The following is a 24297-nucleotide window of genomic DNA, read 5'->3' as shown; positions in this document are numbered from 1 at the left end:
TGTATACCAAGCGGTCTGTGTCACCACCCTCGTTTATAGCTGTGAATATAATTACATAACCTACAGATGTCACATCAAGTCCTTGGAGCGCTTCCACATAAGCTGCCTTCGGTGCAACCTGGGAATTACTTGGAACTGCAGAAGTATTGGGGCCATGATCACCCAGCGTCAGCTGCAGTGGCTGGGGCAAGTGATAAGGATGCCCCCATGTCGGCTACCCCGCAGAGTGTTATACGGCCAGCTACATCATGGTCGATGCTCAGCTGGAGGGCCAAAGAAGCGCGGTAAGGATCAAATGAAGAATGCTTTAAGGAAGTGCAAGATCAGACCTGAGGACCTGGAGGATGTTGCTGCTGACCGTATCACTTGGCGACAGCTGTGTAGGGACGAGGTTCGTATTCTGGAGATGGAAAGAACAACCAGAAGACAGCAGAAGAGAGCCAGGAGAAATGCAGCCATGGTTACCACCACTACCACATATACATGTCTCACCTGCAATAGAGTTTGTGGGTCCAGGATAGGACTGTATAGTCATCAAAGATCTCACAGTTAAAGCAGTGGACGTCGTCATTGGATTCCGATGGACAACCGAAAAAGAAGAATGTCGGTAACCAGTGGTATTCAAGTCGTCAAGTCACTTTTATTGTCATTTTGACCATAACTGCTGGTACAGTACGTAGTAAAAATGAGACAACATTTTTCAGGACCATGGTGTTACATGACACAGTACAAAAACTAGACTGAACTATGTAAAAAAAAAGAGAAAAAAAAACAACTACACTAGACTACAGACCTACCCAGGACTGCATAAAGTGCACAAAACAGTGTAAGCATTACAATAAATAATAAACAGGACAATAGGGCGGTAAGGTGTCAGTCCAGGCTCTGGGTATTGAGGAGTCTGATAGCTTGAGGGAAAAAACTTACATAGTCTGGTTGTGAGAGCCCGAATGCTTCGGTGCCTTTTTCCTGGACAGCAGGAGGGAGAAGAGTTTGTATGAGGGGTGCGTGGGGTCCTTCATAATGCTGTTTGCTTTGCAGATGCAGCGTGTAATGTAAATGTCCGTGATGGTGGGAAGAGAGACCCCGATGATCTTCTCAGCTGACCTCACTATCCGCTGCAGGGTCTTGCAATCCGAGATGGTGCAATTTCCGATCCAGGCAGTGATGCAGCTGTTCAGGATGCTCTCAATACAACCCCTATAGAATGTGATGAGGATGGGGGGTGGGAGATGGACTTTCCTCAGCCTTCGCAGAAAGGGGAGACGCTGCTGGGCTTTCTTTGTTACGGAGCTGGTGTTGAGGGACCAGGTGAGATTCTCTGCCAGATGAACACCAAGAAATTTGGTGCTCTTAACGATCTCTACTGAGGAGCCTTTGATGTTCAGTGGGGAGTGGTCGCTCCGTGCCCTCCTGAAGTCAACAACCATCTCTTTTGTTCACATTCAGAGACAGGTTGTTGGCTCTGCACCAGTCCGTTAGCCGCTGCACCTCCTCTCTGTAAGCTGACTCGTCGTTCTTGCTGAGACCCACCACAGGTGTGTCATCGGCTCCAGATTCCGCAGGGATCTGTTCTGGGATGCCTCCTCTTAGTGATTTTTATAAATGACCTGGATGATGAAATAGAAGGGTGGATTAGTAGGTTTACTGATGACACAAAAGTTGGAGGTGTTGTGGATAGTCTGGAGGGTTGTCAGAGGTTACAGCAGGACATCGATAGGATGCAGAACTGGGCTGAGAAGTGGCAGATGGACTTCAACCCAGATAAATGTGAAGTGATTCATTTTGGTGGGTCAAATTTGAAGACAGAATATAGTATTAATGATAAGACTCTTGGCAGTGTGGAGGGTCAGAGAGATCTTGGGGTCTGTGTCCGCAGGATATTCAAAGCTGCCTTGCAGGTTGACAGTGTTGTTAAGAAAATATATGGTGTGTTGGCATTCATTAACCATGGGAAGAGCTGTAAGGTAATGTTACAGCTATTTTGGGCCTTGGTCAGACCCCACATGGAGTACTTCATTCAGTTCTGGTCACCCCACTACAGGAAGGATGTAGGTACTATAGAAAGAGTGCAAGGAAATTTACAAGGATGTTGCCTGCACAGCATTGTGGGCCAAAGGGTCTGTAATGTGCTGTAGATTTCCAAAGGCAAAAAGTGCTAGGCATACTCAAAGGTCTTAAGGTGGTTAAGTCACCTTGACCAGATGGACTACATCCCAGAGTCCTGAGAGAGGTTGCTGAAAGATACTGCATACATTGGTCATGATTTTTCAAGAATCACTTGATTCTAGCTTGGTCCTGGAGAACTGAAAAATTGCAAATGTCACTACACTCTTTAAGAAGGGAGGAAGGCTAAAGGAAATTATAGGCAAGTTAACTTAACCTCAGTGGTTGGGAAAGTGTTGGAGTCTCTGTTAAGGCAAGGTTTCGGGGTAATTGGAGACTAATGATAAAATAAGTCAAAGTCAGCAAGATTTCTTTAAAGGGAAATCTTGCCTGACGAATCTGTTAGAGTTCTTCGAGGAAGTAACAAGCAGGGTGGACAAAGGAGAGGCAGTGGATGTCATTTACTTGGATGTTCAGAAGGCATTTGATGTGGTGCCACACATGAGACTGCTTAACAAGAGAAAATCCCATGGCATTACAGGAAAGATGCTGTCATGGATAGAGGAATGGCTGACAGGCAGGAGGCAGCGAGCAGGAATAAAAGGGGCATTTTTCTGGTTGGCTGCCGGTGGACTAGTGGTGTTCCTCAGGGGTCAGTATTGAGACTGCTACTTGTCAATGATTTAGATAATGGAATTGATGACTTTGTCGCCAAGTTTGCTGGTGATACAAAGATAGGTGGAGGGGTGGATAGTACTGAGGAAGCAATACAATTGCAGCAGGACTTGGACAAATTGGAAGAATAGGGTGGGGGGGGGTAAGTGGCAGCCATAATACAGTGTTGGGAACTGTATGATAAAGTATTTTGGTAAAAGAAACAATAGTGCAGACTGTCATCTAAATAGGAAGAAGGGTCTAACATCAGAGGTGCAGAGGGACCTGGGAGTCCTCGTACAAGGCTCCCAGAAGGTTAATTTATGGGTTGAGTCTGTGGTAAAGAAGTCAAATCCAATGTTGGCATTTATTTCAAGGGGAATAGAATATAAAAGCAAGGAGATAATGCTGAGCCTTTATAAAGACACTAGTCAGGCTGCACTTGGAGTATTATCAATAGTTTTTGGCCCATATCTCAGAAGGGATGTGTTGTCATTGGAGAGAATCCAGAGGAGGTTCACAAGGATGATTCTGGGAATGAAGGGGTTAACATATGAGGAGCATTTGGCAGCTTTGTGCCTGTACTGACTGAAATTTAGAAGAATGTGGGGGGGGATCTCATTGAAACCTACCTAATGTTGAATGGACTAGATAAGGTGGATGTGGAGAGGATGTTTCATATGTTGGGGGTATCCAAAACTAGAGGGCACAGCCTCAAAATTGAGGGGTGATCTTTTAGAACAGAAGTAAGTAGCAATTTTTTTTAGCCAGAGAGTAGTGAATCTGTGGAATGCTCTGCCACAGACTGTGGTGGAGGCCAGGTCCTTGCGTATGTTTAAGGTGGAAGTTGATTGTTTCCTGAACAGTCAGGGCATCAAAGGATATGATGAGAAGACAGGTGTATGGGGTTGAGTGGGATCTGGGATCAGCTAAAATGGAGCAGACACATTGGGCTGAATGGCCTAATTCTGCTCCTATGTCTTATGGACTTGATCTTTTGTTCTGTCTTTGAGGTTGACCAAAAGGTGAGTCATACAGTTTAACTTGAGTCCCGTGTTTCAACTGGTTGCCTTGCCAGACCTGTACATAAACACAAGGCTTTTCCAAAATGCCAAATTCCTTCTGAACTGTGGGCATCTCATATGCAGAATAGAGACTCTCACATTTCTATTTCTATTCATTCTATCATCTTAACCTGGATTCTCCATGGCCAATGTGGAATTCAGGTCTCTCTCTCCAATGTCAATTCCAAAGCAAATAAGTAAATAGACAAAAACTTAAAATACAGATAAGACAAAACTTTTACTTCTCATCCTTCTGAAGCTTAACCGATATACAGAAAAATACTTGGAGGAAACATGTAGTACACAATAACACATTCCAAAGAACTAAAGAAAAGATGGATGGATGTGCCCCCCTCCCCCACAAACAACACTCTTGCTGACACACTCACATTTCTTAGAGACTGCCTCTTAAAATAAATCCTCTTGGATTAATTCAAACACCCTTCAATACAGATTTAATAAACTCATGGTAAACTTTACAATCATTCAGACATTCTCTCCCCCTTTCATCCCACCTCCCACATATTTTCAACTCAAGCCATTCATATTTTAGTTACTTTCTCTCAAAGCTTAAATATTCCTTTCACCTTCCAGAATCTTAGACCTTTAGCATTTGAAATGAAAGAATGCTTGAAATTATAGTTCATGGACAAGCAAACATAACTATCTCCACATCAACCAAAATTCCAATGTCTTTTGAACTTCCTCAAATTCAAATCTCTGATCTATAGAATACTGATTATATGACCTGTTTATCTTACTGTTTTGGGTGATGTCTCCTATTTTAGAACCCAGGGGGTGCGAGATGGAATTTCAGGGGGTGCAACAAAGAGTGGCTTGTGTCCTTGAGTGATGAGTCACAAGTCATCACTCAGCCAGCTGCCAGTGTACCTTGAGAAATGGTAGTAACGCTTGTCCCAAGCACACTCCAGTCTCCCGCTGGCCGAGTCGAGAGAGACGTAAACTCATTCCAGTCTCCCACTGCCCGAGTCAGTGTTGAGGAGTCTCATCAGTGTTACCTGGGAGTTACACCTCAGAGTTGAGGAGTCTCATCAATGTTAGCTAGAAGGTTACATCTCAGATTTAAAAATCATCTCATAATGCCAAAATCTTTATACATCCCGAATCAACCACCAAGTAACAACTTCACGTTAAAACCAAACCTGTAGACGGTAGGTAAATTATTCAATTATAAAATTTTAAAAAGCCGCATTTTGATAAAAAGCAGTTGAAGTCATTCATTTGTATTTGGTTCAATGCATTAAAGAAGTTTTTGAATTTCAAAGGTTTTTTTCCTCTTAAAAGGTTTTTTTCTTGAATCATTGATAATTTTGAATTGTGTTAGTTGAGGAGGTATCATGGTTAGCACTGAGGACTTTGAATCGTGTGATGGTAGTTCATATCTCCGGTAATCATCGAAAATAGGTGTGTAAATTCAGCAACGAGTAGCCTAATAAGTTGTGCCATGTCCTCGTAGCATTTCCACCTGGCGATTTATCTTGGCGTAACCACAGATAATATCGTAATATAATACTCAAAAGCGTATTTCTCGCGATACTTTGCTATAGGCATGTCTGGTTGAGTAAAGCAGTCATCCCTGACTTAGTCAGATAGTTTTTCTCATATTAGCTCATATTTTTCTCTTTACCCTTAACCCTTCATCATGTCAAAAAGAAGGAAATGGAATGATGACTATGTGTGCTTTGGTTTCACTCGCACATCAGGAAATGATGGCTTGCAAAAACCCCAGTGCATTCTTTGTAGCGTTGCATTTTCCAATTCAAATCTGAAGCCATCCAAGCTTCAAGAGCACTTCAAGAACAAGCATGGCGGAGCTGATGTTGAAAGACGTGATGTTGTGTCTTTGAAAATCAAAAGAGTTCGTTTTGATTCACAAGGAACTCTTTCAAAGTTAGGTTTTGTTTCTGTTGAAAAACCACTACTTCTTGCTTCAAGTGGCATATAAAGTGGCCAAATCCAAGAAGCCCCAAACAATTGCGGAAGATCTCATCAAGCCACGTGCACTGGAAATGGCAACAATTATCCTGGGCAAAGAAGCAAGAAAAAAATTTGAACAGGTGCCCCTATCAAATAATGTCATTCACAACCGAATCAGTGATTTGAGTGCAGATATTTTGGACCAAGTTATCTCAGATGTCAGAGCTAGTCCTCTTAAAATCTCTGTTCAGTTGGATGAGTCAACTGATGTCTCCAGTTGTAGTCAACTCATCACATTAGTGAGGTATGTCAATGATGGTGCTGTAAAGGAAGATTTCCTGTTTTGTAAAGATCTGAAAACAAACACAACTGCAAAGGATGTGATACAGCTGGTGAAAGACTTCTTTGCCAAACATGATTTAGATATCAAAGTCATTGGTTCTGTTTGCACTGGCGGGGCACCTACAATGCTTGGAAATAAAACTGGCTTTTCTGCATTGATGATAAAGGAGATTCCAGACTTGCAAGTTACCCATTGTTTTCTTCATTGGCATGCTTTGGCAATAAAATCATTGCCTCCAAATTTGAAGAAAGTCTTTGATACTTGTGTGAAGATCATCAACTGGATCGGGGGCGTGCTTTGAACCATTGCATCTTCAAATCATTTTGAGGATCTGGGAAGTGAGCATTCAGTTTTGCTTTTCCACACTTTGTCCGTTGGTTGTCACGAGGACAAGCTTTAACCCGTTTCTTTGAACTGCGGGAAGAAATCAAAGTTTTTCTGGAGGAGCGTGAATGTGATCTGGTTGGGGCAATGGAATCACAGGAATTTGCCCAAATGCTGGCTTACTTAGCTGACATTTTCACTCGTATGAATGACCCGAGTGTTTCTCTTCAAGGAAAAGGGATAAACATATTGAAGGCTTGTGAAAAGTTGAATGCCTTCAAAGAAAAGTTACGTCTTTGGCGTCGAAGGATGGAAAGAGGCAGTCTCTCAAATTTTCCTTCACTAGAAAAGATGGTTGATGATGCTGGATCCATAACTCTACTGTGCATGAAGAAATTGTGGATCATTTGGAAATGCTGTCAGAATCGTTTGATGGATATTTTGCTGAGGAGTCCTGAAGATTTCAGAAGAATGGTTCATGAATCCATATTCCTACAATTTGGAGAAAATGTCAGATGATGAAGAGCTGAAGGAAGATCTTATTGATTTGCAGACAAATTGAGCTCTTGAAATGCAATTTGAAAGCAAGACTTTAGAGGAGTTTTGGTGTGCAGTACTGGATATGTTCCCAAAACTTGGTGGAAAAGCACTCCGTGTCCTCATTCCATTTGCAACAACATACTTGTGTGAATCTGGATTCAGTTCTCTTTTGTCAATCAAGACAAAATCTAGGAATTGCTTGAATCCACAGGCAGACCTGCGGATCACAGTCAGCAAGAAGGTTCCACGTTTTGACAAAATCATGAATGAGAAGCAGGAGCAAAGAAGTCATTGAATTTTATGTTCACAATTGGGATTGATTTTACTGTTTACAATTTTTTCTGAATAAATTAGAATCTAATTGCTCAATTTATATTTGCATTTTATGCACTGAGTTAAAAGCTTATTTTTTTAAGTTCAATTTGTTCACCCGTAGTATTGTATGTGGTTCAAAAATTAGAAATTAGACTTCTTCATCTTCAAATGTGATATTACTTTTGTAGGGGGTGCAAACACTAATCAAACATTTCCTTGGGGTGTGGGGCATAGAAAAGGTTGGGAACCACTGGTCTAAACCCTTGCTTCCATTTATGTCTGGGATGAATGTGTGGGTTAATATGGCTCTACTTTAATCAGGTCTGTGTTGACTAGTTCACAATCTTTTTATGGATACTGAAGGTCCTGTGTCCAAGTCACATTGCTGCCCCCCTTTTTTAAAGCTCTTGTGTACATCCGTGGATGACCACTACTGGCAATGGGGGCAGCCAATAGCTTTCCTGACTTGGATGCTGTTTCTACTAGTTCTATAATCTGCTCAGTGGTCAGTGTGGGTAGAGAAGATTCTGCTGTGCTTTCTGTCTGTCACACCATCTAACAATATTGCTTTTGACTATGGCCTGAGAGGTCAAACTGTAGCAAACCATCTCCTTTTCCCTTCTATGTCTGTTCTGGCAGTCCTGTGCTAGGTGTTGCAGTTGCTGGCACACAAAGCAAGTCCTCAGTGTCCTTGCAGCAGCTCTATCTACTGCAGCCACATTACGGCCCCTCTTCAATCTCTTTCGGTCTATTTCCCCAGCCCCTGAAACTGTTGTGGAGTAGGTGGATCCCACAGTTGCCCTAAGTCCAAAACCTCCTGATCTCTTGAGCATTTTCAGGAAGACTGAATCGTGCCTCCCTGGATTGCCCATCCCTGAATATTCCTTATAGTATTCTAACTGTTCCTTCAATCTGTCCTGCTCAACATGTACACTGTGTCGTTATTTTCTGTATTTATCCTTTCTTTATGTAGCTCTAATGTTTGCACACATATGATTCTGGGCACTTTGTTCTCTCTTACAAATATACATGACATAGAATGACTGCTGCTTTATCTCCCTTCCTCTTTGATTGGATGTTCCAATTGTCCATTCTCTGTTCAACCTTCTCAAGTGTATGGAGTATACAGTTATCCCCTCTTCCTAATTGAGCCCATGATGTTACTGTATCCCTTTTATGTAGATAATTAAATATCTCTGCATTATTGCCTGTTACACACAGTCATACACACACAAACGAGTATTTACCCACCTTCTAGTAGTATCTCCCGCACCACCCAGGTGTTCTCAGTAGGCACACTACCCTAAATCCATTGCCCACCAAACAAGTAATACTCACTCTCTGGCATCCCGGACGCTCACCTTTCACAACTGGTGGCCCTGTCTTGACAAGCTACCAAGCGCTGTCTCTGGTAGCTGGTCCCAGAAAAGAGGAAAGTAGAAACAGACAGACAGATGCACTTCAATTCTCTGCTTTGGTTGTTGACCTAAACAGATCTAAGTGTGGGTGCTAATCTTAAAAAAAACTCACCCCCTGAGGCTGCTGAAGTCACTGGGAAGGTTTTTCACTCAGAGAGTGGTTGGTGTGTGGAATGCATGGCTGAGTCAGTGGTGGAGGCAGATACACTAGTGAAATTTAAGAGACTACTAGACAGGTATATGGAGGAATTTAAGGTGTGGGGTTATATGGGAGGCAGGGTTTGAGGGTCAGCACGACATTGTGGGCCGAAGGGCCTGTTGTACTATGCTGTACTATTCTATGTTCTATGTTCTGGCTACACTATGAACATATCCCAGACAAGCCCCAAAATGTTGTGACTACAATTTACAATAGAAACTGAAAACTAATTGCAAACTTCCTGAACTTATTTATATTTACAATAGCACTGAAGACTGATTTTTATTTGAATAAATATATTTACATAACTTCAAAATCCTCCCATTGCTTTCCAGACACTAAGTATGGGTCCATTACTTCACTGTCAGAGCTTGTGACTGTTCCTGTCTTCAGGAGTTGGTACATACTGGATTCCAGTTTGCCTTTTCATATTTACACTACTAATGGTAGTTTCAATGAGCCTGTGAGCTGGATTGCTGTTCTGCCCGTTACTGCCTTTCCAAGGATTAACAAAGGGATTTTCTGCATCCATTTCTAGAGGTGAATTGGAGTCCATCCCAGGAGGAGGGAATGGATTCCAGTGTGTCCCAGGAGGAGGGAGAGAATTCAGACATGTCCCAGGAGGAGAAATACAAAGGAGTTGATCTGAGCAATTTTGACGGAGTATCTGTTGGGATTATTGCAGCGATAGGCAAGTTTTTCTTTTTATTGCTTGTCTTGAAATAACATGTTAAAGGAAGAAAGGTGAAGTTATGAGGAATCATGTAGTGCCACGTACAGATTGAACTGTGTCAGAGTAATACAACATGGGAACAGCTCATCATGCTGACCGAGATATCAATCTCTTTGTCTAATTGGACCATATCCTTTCAAACCTTTCCTATCCATCTACCTGTCAAGCTGTGTTTTAAACATTGTAATTGTACCCTCCTCTGGCAGTTTATTTCATATACTCACCACGTTGTGTGTGATGAAGTTGCCCCTTAGGTCCTTTATACATCTTCCACTCTCACCTTAAATCTATGTCCTCTAGCTTTAGACTCCTCTATCCTGCGATAAAAAGTGTGACCATCCACCTTATCTCTGCCCTTCACAATTTTATATACCTTTCAGCCTTCTACGCCCCAGCCTATTCAGTCTCTTGTAATTTAAGTCCTGCAGTCCTGGTAGCATCCATATGAATCTTCCAGCTAATGACATCCTCCTACAACTGGGAGTCAGGAACTGTACACATTACTTAGTGCAGATTCACTAACAATGTTTACTGTTGCAACATGACGTCCCAGCTCCTGTACTCATGCCCTGACTAATGAAAGCCAGCATGCCAAATGCTGCCTTTACTACCCTGTCTGCCTGCATTTCCACCTTCAGGGAATTGTGTACCTCTATCCTGGGGACTGTGTCCTATAATCTTCTCCAGGTCCCTGCCATTTACAATGCAAGTCGTACCCTGGATTAACTGACCAAAATGTAGCACCTTGCACTTGTCAGAAATGCCGTCTGCTATTTCTTGGCCCACTTTCCCAGTTCATCTGGAATCTGATTCAGTCAGAGATGTGTAGAGAGAGTTCTGTGTAATGCTGTGTAGCTTCTATTCTAATGATCACTGTAGTACTCAATCGCATGAGAGTGGGGCCATTTCCAAATTTGTAACTGAAGCTGCACTGTATGTTGTACTTGCTATGTGACAGGATACGATTAGTGGACAAGATGCAGACTGAGTGCAGAAAAGCCAGTCAAAAAGCATTGGTCTGTCTGTCTGGATGGGTCTAACGAACGAATGAGTGTTTCACTGGAGAATAGGCATTTTTCTGGGTGAAAGTTGGAAGCTTGGACTGACGTCAGATAAGGTGCCAAAATGTTAAATGGACTGGTTGATTCAGGAAAATGGATGATTATCTTGGAGCAATGGTAGCTCTTAATACAAGATAATTTTTAATTTAAGTTTAGTCTTAAAAAATATTAAATATACCAATGAATAAAGTTACAAATATGAATTGTCACTTTTATTTTCGGAAACTGTAATGCATAGCATCTGTGCAGGGAGAAAGTCTTACAGTTTCTTTTCATTGACATCCAGCTGTAAGAAAAAGTTTGTGAATGCAGGTTTTCTGCATTAGTTATTCATAAAATGTGGTTTGATCTTCATCCAAGTCACAATAATAGACAAACACAATCTGCCTAGATGAATAATGCACAAACAATTATACTTTTCATTGCTTTATTGAACACATTGTTTAATAATTCACAGTTCAGGCTGGAAAAAGTATGTGAACCCTTGTATTTAATAACTGGTGGAACCTCCTTTAGCAGCAATAACTTCCACCAGGCGTTTCCTGGAACTCTGATCAACAGCTACATATCGGCAAGGAGGAATTTTAGACCATTCCTCCATACAAAACTATTCATGTTCATCCATAATATAGAGATACCTTGCATGAACAGCCCTCTTCAAGTCATGCCACAGAATCTCGATTGGGTTAAGGTCTGGACTCTGACTTGGCCATTCCAAAACACAAATTTTCTTCTTTTTAAACCATCCTATTGTTGATTAACTCTTGTATCTCGGATCATTGTCTTGTTGCATCATCCAGTGTGTTTTAAGTTTCAGGTAGTGAGTTGCTACCCTGACATTCTCCTGTAAAATGTCTTCATACAGTTTTGAATTCATTGTTCCCTCAACGATTGCAAGTTGTCCAGGTCTTGAGGCAGCAAAGCAGCCCAAACCACGATGCCCCTTCCATTGTGCTTTTCAGTTGTGATGAGTTTTAGTGTTGATGTGAAGTGCCCTTTTTCCTCCAACCATAGCAGTGTGTATTTCTACCAAATGTTCAACTTTTGTCTCGTCTGTCCACAGAACATTGTGGAACATCCTGGTGGTCTTTTGCAAACATTGAGATGTGCAGTACTTTTTTTGAGAGCAGTGGTTTTCTCAATGGTGTCCTTCCATGAACACCATTCTTTTTCAGTTTTTTTTTATAGTGGTCACATGAAAAGAGACTTTAGCAAGTTCTAGAGATTTCTGCTGGTCTTTTGATGTTACCCTTGGATTCTTTTCCACCTCTTTCAGCATTCCACTTGTGCTCTTGCTGTGATCTTTGCAGGATGCCCACTCCTAGGAAGAGTAGCAACTGTACTGAATTTCCTCCATTTGTAGACAATTTCTCTTAGAACTGATGAACACTTGGTTGTTTAGTAATGTTTTTGTAGCCTTTTCCCAGCTGCATACATCTCTACAATTCTTCCTAGGTCCTCTGAAAGTTGTTTTGATGAAGGCATGGTGCACATAAACAGATCTTTCTTGAGATGAGCAGGCCCTGTCAGTAACCTGACTTTGTATCTCATCTCATTGATTGGAACACCCAACACCAAACAGCTTTTGTAGAGGGCATTACCCTAGAGGTTCACACATGTTTTTGAACCTAGACTGTGATGGTTTAAATGGTGTATTCGGTACTGACGAGAAGTACAGTTGCTTGTGTTATTAGTCTAGGTAGATCGTATTTGTCTATTATTGTGACTCAGATGAAGATCAGATCACGTTTTATGAGTAATTAATGCAGAAAGCCAGGTTGCAAAGGGTTCATAAAATTTTCTTGCAACTGTAAATCAAATGTGCCTCAGAGCTTTCTGTCAGAGTGCTCACTATAAAAGCTTGAGCTCAGTGGGAAGAATGTCTGCTCTATTTTTGTTGTAAAATTGTCCTTTATAACCTTGCTTTTCTATCTGCAGTGCTCCTGACTGGAACTGTTGTGAGTTGTGTTACTGTCCATTGGAGAATGATTTTTAGTCGCATCAAGAAATCACGCTGTTATTCCCCAGTCCGCCTCTCTGCTGACAGTTCACTGATCTACAATGAACAATACACTGAGACTATTTCCCAGCAGTAAGTTTTGTCACAGCAGTATGAAAGTCAGTTTGTTCATATTGCAGATCGCCGTAACTTAACAGAGTAAAAAGTGACCAGGATCAGACTAAGAGAGGGAATATTTATCTACAGGGTCTGTCAACCAAGTGGGATTGAAATGGTGTGACAGTAACTGAGATATTGCTTTCAAAGAGGAATTTAACTGTTCATGAATATGTATTAATAATTGCACTATTTATTGTGACACAATGCTGGCGGAACTCAGCAAGTCAGACAGCATCTATAGAGACTAATTTCACAATACGTCAGTGATAAACCTTGTTCTGAAGTAGGTAAGGGAAGAACGGAGGCTGACTGGCAGTTTTGATTGACAGTGTTGCAGTTCTGGAAGAGGGAATGCCTAAAGATGATCAAAGACAGAACTTGTATTTGAATTAATAGTAGAGGCGCTGCTGGGATTGGTCTATTGGGCCCCCACTAGTTTGAAAGATATTCATGGGCAAATTTGTAGGGAAATTGTACAGTATGCAAAAGCCATATGATGATAATGGGAAACCTTAGCTATCCAAATTAACTAGGAGTCAAGGGAAGGAAGCCTTTGAAATGGGTACAGGAGAGTTTCCTGATTCGGTATATTTCTGGCCTAATGTCAGAGGTGACAGCTATAGTCTGGTTCTGGGAAAAGAGTGGGAGACGCATCTAAGAAATAAGGAAAAGAATATGGATACTCCAAAGCAAACTCTGTCAATTGGGAATTGGCCAGTTTCAGCAGTACAAGAACAGATCAGATCTGAATAGTTTGGAATCATTTGACAGGCAAAACTGTATTTGAACAAATGGAGGCAATTAAGCTTGAACTATTTCAGCTACACTCTGGGTATATTCTCATGTTGGACAACAGTGAGGAAACTACAGCTAAAACTCCATATGATTAAAATGATGGGGAGCAAAATAACAAACAAAAAGAGCACATGACAATTGATATTTTGCAACTAATGAGAACCAGGTTGCTTGCAGGAAGCTCAAAGGGAAGGAAAGGGGGAAGTGAGTATGGGAGAAAAAAACTGGTATCAAAAGAGAAAAGGCTTGGTTTGTGAACAGGATAAACAGCACACGGCGAGGCAGGGACAGCCAGAGATCAAAGGAAATTTACTGTCTCTTTCTCCACACATATTCTCTTGAGTGTAGGAACAGATGTACAGGAGAAGGAAGAAAAAGAAGATAGTTAAGTTGTTTGCACCGTTAGGGATAAACAGAGAGTAAGAGGTGGAGAATTTCTTAAATGCATTTATTTTAATGCTAGGAGCATTGTAAGAAAGGTGGATGAGCTTAGAGCATGGATTGATACCTGGAAATATGATGTTGTAGCTATTAGTGAAACATGGTTGCAGGAGGGGTGTGATTGGCAACTAAATATTCCTGGATTTCGTTGCTTCCGGTGTGATAGAATCGGAGGGACAACAGGGGGGAGGTGTTACGTTGCTTGTCAGAGAAAATATTACAGCAGTGCTCCGGGAGGATAGATTAGAGAGCTCATTTAGGGAGGCTATTTGGGTGGAATTGAGAAATGGGAAAGGTGTAGTAACACTTATAGGGGTGTATTATAGACCACCTAATGGGGAGTGAGAATTGGGAGGAGCAAATTTATAAGGAGATAGCAGATATTTGTAGTAAGCACAGGGTTGTGGTTGTGGGAGATTTTAATTTTCCACACATAGACTGGGAAACCCATACTGTAAAAGGGCTGGATGGTTTGGAGTTTGTAAAATGTGTGCAGGATAGTTTTTTGCAACAGTACATAGAGGTACAAACTAGAGAAGGGGCAGTGTTTGATCTCCTGTTAGGGAATGAGATAGGTTAGGTGATGGAGTTATGTGTTGGGGAGCACTTTGGGTCCAGTGATCATAATGCCATTAGTTTCAATATAATTATGGAGAAGGATAGGACTGGATCCAGGGTTGAGATTTTTGGTTGGAGAAAGGCTAACTTTGAGGAGATGTGAGAGGATTTAGAAGGAGTGCATTGGGACAATTTGTTTTATGGGAAGGATGTAATAGAGAAATGAAGATCATTTTAAGGTGAAATTTTGAGGATACAGAACCTTTATGTTCCTGTTAGGTTGAAAGGAAAGGTTAAAAGTTTGAGAGAGCCATGGTTTTCAAGGGATATTGGAAACTTGGTTTGGAAAAAGAAAGAGATCTACAATAACTATAGGCAGCATGGAGTAAATGAGGTGCTCGAGGAATATAAAGAATGTAAAAAGAATCTTAAAAAAGAAATTAGAAAAGCTAAAAGAAGATATGAGGTTGCTTTGGCAAGTAAGGTGAAAATAAATCCAAAGGGTTTCTACAGTTATATTAATAGCAAAAGAATAGTGAGGGATAAAATTGGTCCCTTAGAGAATCAGAGTGGATAGCTATGTGTGGAGCCAAAAGAGATGGGGGAGATTTTGAACAATTTCTTTTCTTCAGTATTCACTCAGGAGAAGGATATTGAATTGAGGTAAGGTAAGGGAAACAAGTAGAGAAGTTATGGAAACTATGATGATTAAAGAAGAGGAAGTCCTGGCGCTTTTAAGGAATATAAAAGTGTATAAGTCTCTGGGTCCTGACAGGATATTCCCTAGGATCTTGAGGGAAGTTAGTGTAGAAATAGCAGGGGCTCTGACAGAAATATTTCAAATGTCTTTAGAAATGGGGATGGTGCCAGAGGATTGGCATATTGCTCATGTTGTTCCATTGTTTAAAAAGGGTTTTAAGAGTAAACCTAGCAATTGTAGGCCTGTAAGTTTGACATCAGTGGTGGGTAAATTAATGGAAAGTATTCTTAGAGATGTTATATATAATTATATGGATAGACAGGGTCTGATTAGAACAGTCGACATGGATTTGTGTGTCGAAGGTCATGTTTGACAAATCTTATTGAATTTTTTTTGAAGAGGTTACCAGGAAAGTTGACAAGGATAAAGCAGTGGATGTTGTCTATATGGACTTCAGTAATGCCTTTGACAAGGTTCCACGTGGAAGGTTCAATTGTTAGGTATTAAATTTGAAGTAATAAATTGGATTCAACAGTGGCTGGATGGGGGATGCCAGAGAATAGTGGTGGATAACTATTTGTCAGGTTGGAGGCCGGTGACTAGTGATGTGACTCAGGGAGCTGTACTGGGTCCAATGTTGTTTGTCATATACATTAATGATCTGGATGACGGGGTGGTAAATTGGATTAGTAAGTATGCAGATGATACTAAGATAGGTGGCATTGTGGATAATGAAGTAGGTTTTCAAAGCTTGCAGAGAGATTTAGGCCAGTTAGAAGAGTGGGCTGAAAGATGGCAGATGGAGTTTAATGCTGATAAGTGTGAGGTGCTACATTTTGGTAGGAATAATCAAAATAGGACATACGTGGTTAATGGTAGGGCATTTTAGAATGCAGTAGAACAGAGTGATCTAGGAATAATGATGCATAGTTCCCTGAAGGTGGAATCTCATGTGGATAGGGTGGTAAAGAAAGCTTTTGGTACGCTGGCCTTTATAAATCAGAGCATTGAGTATAGGAGTTGGGATGTAATGTTAAAATTGTACGAGGCATTGGTCAGGCCAAATTTGGAGTATTGTCACCGAATTATCAGAAAGATATCAACAAAATAGAGAGAGTACAGAGAAGATTTACTGGAATGTTACCTGGGTTTCAGCACCTAAGTTACAGAGAAAGGTTGAACAAGTTTGGTCTTTATTCTTTGGAGCGTAGAAGGTTGAGGGGGGATTTGATAGAGGTATTTAAAATTATGAGGGGGATAGATAGAGTTGACATGGATGGGCTTTTTCCATTGAGAGTAGGGGAGATTCAAAGAAGAGGACATGAGTTGAGAGTTAGGGGGCAAAAGTTTAGGGGTAACACAAGGGGGAATTTCTTTACTCAGAGTGGTAGCTGTGTGGAATGAGCTTCCAGTAGAAGTGGTAGAGGCAGGTTCGATATTGTCATTTAAAGTAAAATTGGATAGGTATATGGTCAGGAAAGGAATGGAGGGTTATGGGCTGAGTGCAGGTAGGTGGGACTAGGTGAGAGTAAGCGTTCGGCACGGACTAGAAGGGCCGAGATGGCCTATTTCCGTGCTGTAGTTGTTAGATGGTTATATGGATTTTCATTTCGCGCAGAGATTTATTGTGGATGCCGTGCAGAAGTGCTTAAATTGGAGAATCGTGTCCATTTCTGGAAAAGTGGGTACGCTTTAGAGAGTAGAAGAAATTAGCCAAAAGTTATGACTTTGCTGATGTAACTAGATCAGAGAAGCTGGGGCGGGATCAAAGTTACAGTAGATTTTAAAATTACGAAGGTTTCGGCTGGAGAGATAGAGAAACAGTCCCATTGGTGACAGAGTCCAGAACTAGGGGCACATAAATGTGATGTGGAAAATCTTTTATGCAGAATGTGATTTGGGTCTGCAGTACTTTGATATGCTTGTTGCAGTGTCATAAAAGCAAAACTGAAAAATCTTTGAAGGATTGTCAGGATTATGGAGTGAGGGCAGGAAGAGGTGTAGGGAAGTACAAGGTGCTATTATCCTACCAACCACATGACCACCACCTATATTGCAAATATTCTGAGGGTCTAGAATGAACGAGTAGATGGTCAGGAGTTTGGAAGTGCAGTTAAAATTGAAAGGTTATTTCAGAGGTCATAATTTAGTTAAATATTGAAGTGTTTTGGAAAAGCTCAAAGAAAGCAGTAAAGGTTCAGATTGGAGGAGAAATTTAACTGCAAAACTGCTTCTTGAACATATCAGTCTCAGTAATGGGAGGCTTTGAAGAGGATTCAGGAGTTAGAACATAGAATAGTACAGCACATTACAGGCCCTTCAACCCACAATGTTGTGCCGACCCTCAAACCCTGCCTCCCACATAACCCCCCACCTTAAATTCCTCCATATACTTGTCTAGTAGTCTCTTAAACTTCACTAGTGTGTCTGCCTCCACCACTGACTCAGGCAGTGCATTCTACGCACCAACCACTCTCTGAGTGAAAAACCTTCCTCTAATATCCCCTTGAACTTCCCTCCCCTTACCTTAAAGCCATGTCCTCTTGTACTGAGCAGTGGTGCCCTGGGGAAGATGCGCTGGCTGTCCACTCTGTCTATTCCTCTTAATATCTTGTACACCTCTATCATGTCTCCTCTCATCCTCCTTCTCTCCAAAGAGTAAAGCCCTAGCTCCCTTAATCTCTGATCATAATCCATACTCTCTAAACCAGGCAGCATCCTCGTAAATCTCCTCTGTACCCTTTCCAATGCTTCACATCCTTCCTATAGTGAGGTGACCAGAACTGGACACAGTACTCCAAGTGTGGCCTAACTTAAGAGTTTTATAGAGTTGCATCATTACATCGCGTCTCTTAAACTCTATCCCTCGACTTATGAAAGCTTTCTTAGCTACCCTATCTACCTGTGAGGCAACTTTTGGGGATCTGTGGACATGTACCCCCAGATCCCTCTGCTCCTCCACACTACCAAGTATCCTGCCATTTACTTTGTACTCTGCCTTGGAGTTCAAGGTAAACATTCTCATAGTAAAATATGGCTATTACAAGGGGTACTTTAAGATGTTTGGAGGAATGTCAAGAGGGTGTTACATTAGGGGCATTTAAGTAGATACATGGATGATAGAAAAATGGAAGGGATATGTTGGAGAGAAGGGTTAGATTGATCTTAGAGTAGGTTAAAATATAGGGTTAACTGGATTAATCTGATATTGAGCTGGCTTAGGAATTTACATGCTAAATAACTTCTTTCCTTGCTGTAACCATTCTATGAACCTGCAAGCCATTGCAAGGTAAAGGAAGTGGCTGATGCAGGTGGGACTATGCTAAGGAAAGAATCTGGGGCTATCCATCTCATTGCATTACTATTCAGTAGTAGGATGAGCCTCCAACATCAACTCCACAGTGACTGCTTTAACCTGGCCATCTTCCTAGGGAGTCACTCCAGCTATTCTGCAGAGCGACAGGCAATATTGGCTAGGTACACCTATTTCTACGGAATCTTCCACAAGCATAAGAATTCATTATATATAAGCAAACCCCCATGTTAGGAAAGGGCTGTATTCCTAGAAAACTATCCATGTCACAGTTTTCTGTAGTGGAAACCCCTAGTTGCCATTGAGTCCCATATTATAAGTTGAGATGTGTCTTACAGGATGTTTTTCTATCAGCAGTAATAAGGGGCCACTTCATATTTACAAAGCTAATCTGTTAATTGGCCAGCAGCTGTGTCTGGAGACATTAGTGACTACAGATGCTATAATGTGGAGCAAAAAAACGGAACTAAAGCCTGGGATGGCGACAGGGAGGGGCAGATAGTTGCTTGGGAGGGTACAGTGCCTTCAGTTTGAATTGAGACAGAGTTTTAAACATTTATCAAATATAATTCAGGCATATTAAGGGTAAATAATATGGAAAACTTTTTTAATTGCTAAAGAGTTTGATCCAAATTAAAAACACATTATCCATACTTGCGCTATGAACTTTTTTCCCCACATGAATTCTCTAAAAACAAATTTTATTCCATAATCTCACATTTTGGATTGTGATTTATGTATTAACTAAGGGCAAATTTCTGTAATGTGAGTTTCAGGTTCACAGAAAGCAGATTATTCAATGTCTGATCTAAATAATGCAGCCTGTGACATTGAACTTAAATTCCTTCATCAGTTTTCTGCTCGAGTTTGAAACTAATTGGTGATGATGCCCATCAGGGGATCTCACAGACTTTTCATTAATTTATCTGTAGCAGGTGATAGGATGTTATTGTCTCCTTTCTGTTCCCTTCCATCTGTACAAGGAGTACATTCCTAATGCTAATGGAAAATGGTGGGTTGGAGAAGATAGATGTGGGGGGAAGAACTGGCATTTAAGAAAGAATTAACAAGATCCAGGAACATGATAAATTAAAAGCGCAATTTCGTTGTCAAAAATGTTATCAGTAAAATGGATCTAAAGACCTGTCCAAATCAATGTACAGAGAGCCAATTGTGACAAATGACGTGGAACTATAAAAATCTTTTTGACTGTTCGGAAGTACATCCATCAGCAACCTACTAGGACCCTAACTCCCACTTTCCCTTTAAATTCAACCATTTTGTTGGTAGATTTATTATGCATCAAACTTGATTTGGAAGTGTGTTGGGGTATTAATAGAATAATATCCAATAATCTATTAAATCAGCCAGTCCAGAAAACACAAAATTCCTGTTCATTGGAGTTTTACATTGCAGTGAAACGGTTGATGATTCAGGTCAATCAGTCAACTGAGAAAAGTTAGAAATCAAACACGTTTTAAGTTGAAGGGGGTAAAGAGAACAAAGGATAGTTTGTACGAGGGTGGAAACGTGGCTGAAAGGTGTGTCTAGATGTTTGTCAGCTGAAAAGTAAAGATTCATCAGAGCTGAGCTTGTGTTGGAACAGTGCAAATATGGCTAGAGGATGATCAGAGTGGACCAGGGAATTAACAGGCATCTGGAAACCAGTGCAATGGACAATTGTGTTCTGCAAAGAGCTTGTCCATTTCTTTTGTTTTCTCTGTGGTAGAGGTGGCCACACTACAAGCACCAGATATAATGTACTAGAGTGAAACTGAATTGTCTGACATGGAAGGACGGTTTAAGTGCCCAGCAGCTAAAAGGGGAAATGGTAGTGTTGCATTTACAGGCATGAGCACAGGTTCCACAAACACTTTATTCAGTTCAGTTCTCCATAGTTAATACAGGCTGTAGCTAGAAATCTATGAAAATTGCTTTGATTCTTTGCATGTTCTCATGGAATTTGCTAATTTCTGATTCACTTGAATCCACAGCTCTTTATTGTGAGGATGAAGAGGGACACATTGTTAAGGGCAGGACTTGCATTTTTGTCAGCAATCCTGTGGTAGGTGGTATTGTTCATGTGACTGGATACGCTGGAGATCATTGAACTGTTAATGTTATTGCTCAGGGTATTGATAAAGTATTTATTTATAATGTTCTGATATTATTTATTGTGGGATTTAATTTGGTGCACAGCAAGGGAATGTGTCAAAAAAGCTTTTCATCAATGTTCCATTAGGAACCATGATACCCATTTATCTGATCCACAAATAAGGCCAAAATCAGATGCTGTAATTAAACACTCAATGAGCCTTCCAACTGCACTGAATAATATTAACGTAACTATAAGAAGCTTCTTGGACACATTCCCTCAATGTTAATCCCATCAATTTCTGTGCAAATGTCATGTGAAAATAAAATTAAATTTGCTGTTGAATCTGTTAGCCAAGAACAGAGTTCCCATGATTTTCTTTTTTTTTGTTTTTGTATTCCTTTCATTTATGTTCCCCTTGTATACTTGTGGTCACTCCTGTCTTTATTTCTGAGTGAGGTCTCCTCACCGGCCTGGTTCACACAGTCTTGGTGAAGATCCACTACAATTGTTTGTTTGTGCGTATGGTCCCTTACCCATATTTCCTGGAAGGTTCAAGATAAAAGCTGAAATACGAATTAGATCATAGATTTAAAATGCACATCACAGCATCCTCAGTTATTCAGACTTTACACAGTTTGAAATATCTGGAACTTGGAAAAGAAACAAAGCAGTGGCTGCCTAGTACTGTCAGAATATTGCAAATAGTTAAAATTTTGTGCCAAGTTTTGCTGCTCATATTTGGAAGACTGTCTGAAATAGTGTGGAAACACACATTGACGTAACTTCTGCAAGGTAAACAGGTAAACATTTCCAGATCTAATCCTCAACTGAAAACTAAACAAGCTGTTAATTGGAGCAGAATCAACTGTGAAAGAACAAATGATGCAAGAAATACTGACTTTCACCTTGCTTAAAAGTGGCGGGTATGTTCTGTGATCCAAAATTCACCTTGAACATAAGGCATTTTCAATTGAAATGACCTTCAATCATCAATCTGCTATGAGAACCTATCACCTATGTTTAGATACTTTGTTGTAATTTTGTTCTGTAAAATTAATACTGCCTTTGGATTAATACTTTTACAAAAGCCTGACAAGTGATTAATAACATTTTGTGCTAAACTTCTGCTTGTATACAGTCACCCCAAGCACATCCTTGTGCTATTTATTTCCACATTACTGAAGGGAAATCAAATATCCAATAGTGACTGCAGTTTATGGAATTGTTAGATGTGGTTGAAAGACTAATTCTCGGCTCCCTGTGTTGAATAGTGGTACTTGTATTAATACTGATACTAGTCCAGGACAGCCTTTATATCTTTTGACTGGAATAAAGGCTGCAATATAATCACTCACAGTGGCCAAATTCACTCCACAGCACAAATAGCTGTCCTTGGCAAAGGAGCAGTTATATCAAGAATCATTTCTGCCACAGATGATTAGTGAATATGCATTTTATTTACAATCTAGATTTCAAATTATGCCATATGAGGTACACAAGAGAACTATTATGGTAGGGTCAAGTGATACCTTGCTGTCTTCCTCAGTTTGACTGCACAAGGTTCTCATTCAGTAATCCTGGGCAAATGCTAAAGGTGGGCATTGACTCATTTGCTGGGAGTCAGTTTGCTAGATTGAGTTTTTATTCTCAAGCTGTAATAATTTTGTACAATGCTAAGTTATTAGTAAAGTGTTTGTGTGTTTAAGCCATTGACCAACATGCTGTTGGCCCGTAGTGCCAATGGTTGCTGGGATGCAGGCTCTTGCCGAAGATGCAAGCTCCTGAACTGGAGCCTAGTTTACCAATAGCTTAGTCACTATGTTTGCTCCCTGCTCATTGCACTACACAGGTTAGATTTTAAACTGACCCCTGATTAGAAAAGCAGTTGATTTCTGATGGAAATAGGTGACTGGCCCAAGCTGCCAGCTTGACTCGGACATTGTAGCCAAAATCCATGCTAACATTCCCATGATCACCTCCTACAGCACATTAACTTTGTCTCTGAGCAGTTAGAATTGCTATTGCTGTATCACTATTATTCCCATTAAATTCATAAATATTCAATTTACAAGAAATTACACTGGAGTTAAAAAGAACTGAATGTTAAAACTAACATTTTCACTGAATCATGTGAAAGAATAATTTAGAATAATTGCGAATCAAATTTCAGCAAAAGTTGGTTAAATTTATCAATTTAAAAAATCTTATCTATTTTAATTATTTTCAGCTGTGTCCTGTTACACTGTTAATTGATTTTAAAATGTTGGCAACATTAAATAACAGACTTATGTTAAAATCAAAATATGCCACTGGGTTCAATAAAATCTCACGAATCATTCTTTTGTTGTATGTGCTTGATGTTTGCTCAACAATGACTTATTTCTGCTGTGGTTTTTTTTACTGGTTTTTGAATCTTTGTTAGATGCATTGCTTCTTGCCTAGCCTACTGTAACATTTTGTAACAGTTTTGGGGTAGGCTTTAGGAGAAAGGAAATGCTACAACCTCTTACTGATTAAGAATACACGGGCAGTTGGAAAATAATAGAATTAATGGATAGAAAATAGGGTCAATGTCTTAAGTAACCAGCAAGATGAAGGTGAATCTTATTGTAGAGTATTTGGACTTTCAGAAGCCTTTGATAGTGCCACAAAACTTTAAATGCAAATGACAGAATGGGTTTTTAGAGGGAGCCAGGTTTTATTATTCTTGCAATTGGATAGTGATGGCTTTAGATGGAATATGTATGCTATTTCATTTAGCTAAATTGCTGATCTTACTATTTCCATATTTTATCCCCAAAGTATTTGTCATTTAGTTGAAGAAACAGACAGCTAAAAGACATTATGTGGAAAGTGGTTAAAAAAATAGGCTTTATGTATTTGATAGAATGAGCAAAGATAAATTATAAGCTCTGGTACTCTAACCCAAGTAGCTTAAACTAGCCTCAATAATGTGCAGAAGTATGAATCAGAATGTAAAGAAAAATTAGTCTATCTGGAAAAAGACCTGAATCTAAAATCTTGATACTTATTTCCTCAACTCTTATAAAGGACTGTAAATTTTTCTATACACCCTTACTGTCTTGTTTGTAACACTTTATCTGCCTTAATCTCTCTGCAACCTCTACTGCTGATTATCGTTTATTATTGGTTTATCAGTTTTAAATCATACCTTTAACTGTAGCTACTCTTTACCGTTCAGAACATTTCTTTTTGTTGAAGGGTTCTGTTGTGGTTCAATCAACCAGTTTACAAAAATTTCTGCCTGAACAAGTCCCCTGCCTGACCTTGCCGAAGTGTAGTCACTGCCTTACAATTGTTCTCGCCTTTTATCTGCTTGTGGTCACGAACAAGACTAAGCAAGGAAAGAAAATGAAAAAAATAACTGGCAATCTGAAATAAAGCTACAGACAATACCACACATTCAAGCAACTATGAAGAAGCAGCTTCTGTTCCAGGCGTCCTGTTAGAACTGGGTAAAGACTTTCTATTCCAGACCTTCTCAGGTTGTAATGGAAGGAGTATCTTTGGGGGGGGGGGGGGGGGGGGGTCCTGTTACAGTCCCATTTAATCCTTGG

At 40.3% G+C, this 24297-nt stretch overlaps 1 protein-coding gene across 1 annotated transcript in view; it reads left to right on the top strand.

Moving 5' to 3' along the window:
- The window catches only part of LOC140740053 (very low-density lipoprotein receptor-like), a 102998-nt gene extending 79941 nt beyond the window's left edge, over positions 1–23057 (top strand). The window contains exons 10-12 of the mRNA XM_073068891.1: positions 9440–9592; positions 12634–12787; positions 20616–23057. Coding sequence (XP_072924992.1) covers positions 9440–9592; positions 12634–12787; positions 20616–20628 — 320 coding nt within the window. The 3' untranslated portion in view covers positions 20629–23057. The remainder of the gene's footprint in view (positions 1–9439; positions 9593–12633; positions 12788–20615) is intronic.
- Positions 23058–24297: the final 1240 nt, after the last annotated feature.

The sequence above is a fragment of the Hemitrygon akajei genome, chromosome 16, assembly GCF_048418815.1.
Source record: "Hemitrygon akajei chromosome 16, sHemAka1.3, whole genome shotgun sequence".
NCBI classification, from domain to species: Eukaryota; Metazoa; Chordata; class Chondrichthyes; order Myliobatiformes; family Dasyatidae; genus Hemitrygon; species Hemitrygon akajei.
The sequence above is the reverse complement of the archived record's forward strand: the minus strand, read 5'-3'. Positions and strand labels throughout refer to the sequence as shown.